At 43.1% G+C, this 3,758-nt stretch overlaps 1 protein-coding gene across 1 annotated transcript; it reads right to left on the reverse strand.

The window, feature by feature from the left end:
* Window positions 1-1,584: 1,584 nt before the first annotated feature.
* Window positions 1,585-2,363, reverse strand: LOC109738378 (16.9 kDa class I heat shock protein 1). The gene has a single exon (XM_020297472.4). It carries the CDS (start codon window positions 2,251-2,253, stop codon window positions 1,798-1,800), a length of 456 nt encoding a protein of 151 aa, XP_020153061.1. The 5' UTR covers window positions 2,254-2,363; the 3' UTR covers window positions 1,585-1,797.
* Window positions 2,364-3,758: the final 1,395 nt, after the last annotated feature.

Raw genomic sequence — 3,758 nt, forward strand, 5'->3', positions numbered from 1 at the left:
CAGGAGTGATTTAGCTAGTTATCATGCTCTTAGTACTTGTTGTCTTCTCATGCGTGTCCGTGTTCTTCGTCCTGAACTTAATCTCAAAGAGTGATTTGCTTTTGTGGTGTTATGAACGCTTATAATATCATGACCATGTTGAACTCGATGATATCTTTGCTAGCTAGTATATACTGTTGTTGGTGATGATATGATGCAAGAGTTTTTATATTAATATGATGATGATGATGATGATGAGTTATTATATCATTTATGAAAGAAACCGCATATTAGTTTCAACTGGATGGATCCACATGCATCCAGTCGAAACTAATCTGCGGTACTTTCACCTAATAATTTAACAACTCATTATAATGTAAAACAATCACTAAATTAAATTGAAAACACAAAACTAAAGGAAAAATAAAAATTAAAACCAAAACACACCCAAACATTTAGTACCGGTTGGTGTTACCAACCGGTACTAATGTCCACGCACCCGGGCCTGGCTCGTGCCACGTGGTGGCACGTTAGCGCCGGTTCGTGCCGAACCGGTACTAAAAGGGGGACCTTTAGTCCCCACTCTTTAGTGCCGGTTGCAGAACCGGCACTAAAGGTCCTTACGAACCGGTGATAAAACTCCGTTTTCTACTAGTGACGATGGACGTTGTGCCGCCAGGCCCTGTCGCAGTCCAACGCCTCCTTGCACTGCGGCGTCCCGCGCCAGCCATCAACCGCGAATAGAGGGGTTAGATCCCTGCTGCCACCAATGTCGGTCGGGCTTTGTCGCGGTGATGATGGGGGAGAAAGGCCGGGGCACTCGAGTGGTGGCGCGCTAGGGTTTCCCTCGAGTACGCTTGCGGGAGGGGGCAGGTTTGTCTTAAAAAAAAATACTGGATACTCCCTCCGTTCTTATTTACTCTATATACTAGAGTTGGCTCAAGTCAAACTTAGTAAAGTTTGACCAAGTTTATGGAAAAAAGTAAACATTTACTATAATAAATTTATATTATGTGAAAGTACATTCAATAATATATCTAATGACATTGATTTGTTATTGTATATGTTAATATTTTTGTTTATAAATTTTCTTGAAGTTTACAAAGGTTGACTTTGACTGAAGCTAATATACAGACTAAATAAAAACGAAAGGAGTAGTAGATTTCCAACCCATTGGCCGGGATAAGATTTCCAACCCATTGGCCGGGATAAGTCTAAGTTTGGACTTCATTAGATGATATGCCACGTTTGAGTTAATATGTGTGATGATATGGGTGTGTGTACCAAAAAAAAGTATTTTTCAAAGGAAAAAGATCAAAGAAAACTAAAGGTATTTCTCAAGAAAGGAGAAAGAAAACTGAAGGTGAGATAGAAGTCACACAATCAACATTCAGGGCATTCAGGGTAGTGATCAGTGTAGACACACTTTTAAGGAAAGCTGAATGTGAGACAGAAGACATCCAGTGTATCGACCATTCTGTAAGCAGATATTTCTGTAGAAGAAAGCCTGTCAGTGGCCAAGTTTGCCATGTTTTTCTCTTGATCCTGTCCATCCGAAACACAAGCGAAAACAATGGTCAAATTTTGCGTATGCAAAGTCTGCACTGCACTCAAAATCAGAACAATTTATTTCTCATTTATTCATCGCCAAATCTGTTGGCGATTACACAAGTACAGACGCAACAGGGAAAAGAAACGCAATACAGAGACCAAATGCCTCACCAGACTCGGCGAGAACAAAGACACAACTGTAGCATACTTTTAGGCTGCAGAACTCGCACACACATGAACCAGGCTGGCTCCGACCCGAATACTCACTCAGCCGGAGATCTCGATGGCCTTCACCTCGGGCTTCTTGACCTCAGCCTTGGGCACGGTGACGGTGAGCACGCCGTTCTCCAGCCCGGCCTTCACCTCCTCCACCTTGGAGTCCTCCGGCAGCCGGAAGCGCCTCGCGAACTTGCCGCTGCTGCGCTCCACGCGGTGCCACTTGTCGTTCTTGTCCTCCTTCTCCTTGGTGCGCTCGCCGCTGACGACGAGCACGTTGCCGTCCTCCACCTCCACCTTGACCTCCTCCTTCTTCACGCCGGGGAGGTCGGCCTTGAAGACGTGCGCCTCGGGGGTCTCCTTCCAGTCCACGCGAGCGTTGGCGAACGCGGCCGTCTCGCTGCTGCCGCCAGAGATCGCCGGGACGATGGAGCGGAAGGCGTCGAAGGGGTCCGCCCAGAGGTCGGCGAAGGGGTCGAACACGTTGCTCCGCCGCACGATCGACATCGTCGGTGTTGATTGCTTCGGCTTGTGCGCTCGGAAAATTCTGTAGATCGTAGGTAGGACTAGGATGCTGTGTGCTTTTGCTTTACACTGATTCGAGTTGGCATGAAGGGCGACGGGAGGCCAGGTACTTATAGCGTCGCAGGTGCTGCTCTTGAAGCATCTCGAGCACTCTGCAATTGATGAGCGTTTGGCTCCACGAGCTTCTCCTTGTTTCTATTTTCGGCTCATGAAGGTGCCACCGTGTTCTAGAGTAGTCTCCTGCTTTGGTGTTAGTGGGCCTTCTCCATTATTTTTCTTTTTACAGATCCAGCACCCCGGCGAGTACTCCGGAATGTGATGGGGCCTTTTCTAGAAAACGACATGGAGAACTCGAGATGCCTCAGGAGCGCACCCAGCAAGCGACTCACACCGGAACTGAGACGGTGAGACCAACCGAGAAGAGCGCCAATCACAGACCAAAGCTATGATCCAATTACACGAGTTTTTTTTACAAACCTGATATCTATATCTATTCCATTATATAGTGTACGAATAACTTGGAATAACAATCATTGGATGAAGCCGATACGACGGTAAAAACATGGCAAATTCGAGTGTTGCTGACCTGTTGGATCTTTTCATTGCGTCACTAGATTCTGTACGTGTACTATTTAGAAGATTCTATGGTTGGGCTTAAGCCACATGAACATTTCGCACAAAACTTGTAGTAGGCTTCTACTTTATTCTAGACTCTTCCATACTCATTCTCTCCTAATTTCCTTTTTCTATCCAAACTATCATTCACTTTTACTTTGTATTCAAGGCTATGTACTTTCATAAATCATATTTATCTTTGCAGATAGAACAATAGCTTTATGATAGCCAGAAAAGATACCTAGACCAAACACGCTCAATATATTTTTGAAGTGATTTTTTATTTTATTTTTGCATCTTATACATCATGGATATGCCTCCCAATTCCATTTGCATGTTATAATTAATACAATAACAATATGCCTATCTTTGGTTGTAGTTTGATTATCTGAGCTGTCACGTACATAGCACGTACTCCCTCCGTTCCATAATGTAGTATGTATAGTTTTTTTTAAAAAGTCAAACCTCACAAATTTTGATCAAGTTTGTGGAGAAAAATATTTACATCTATAATTCCCAACATATATCGTTAGATCCATCATAAGATGTAGTTTCATATTTTATATTTAGCTACTGTAGATATAAATAATTTTCTCTACAAATTTGGTCAAAGTATGCAAAGTTTGACTTTTTAAAGAAATCTATATGCACTACATTATGAAATGGATGGAGTATAACTTACAGGTATAAGATAGAGTCAAATCTTTTGTCCAGGTTTAACTTAAGCAATAGTAATATGTACAGACCGCTTGATTAAAAGCGATGATAGTCAAAAATGTAAAACCAATATTATTTTCACTACCGAAATAAAGCGGAATTGTAGCGACTGGGATCACATGCGGAAGCAACTTCCACTCTCACTCCGCAAATGT

This window comes from Aegilops tauschii, chromosome 3, assembly GCF_002575655.3.
Source record: "Aegilops tauschii subsp. strangulata cultivar AL8/78 chromosome 3, Aet v6.0, whole genome shotgun sequence".
In the NCBI taxonomy this organism is placed as follows: domain Eukaryota; kingdom Viridiplantae; phylum Streptophyta; class Magnoliopsida; order Poales; family Poaceae; genus Aegilops; species Aegilops tauschii.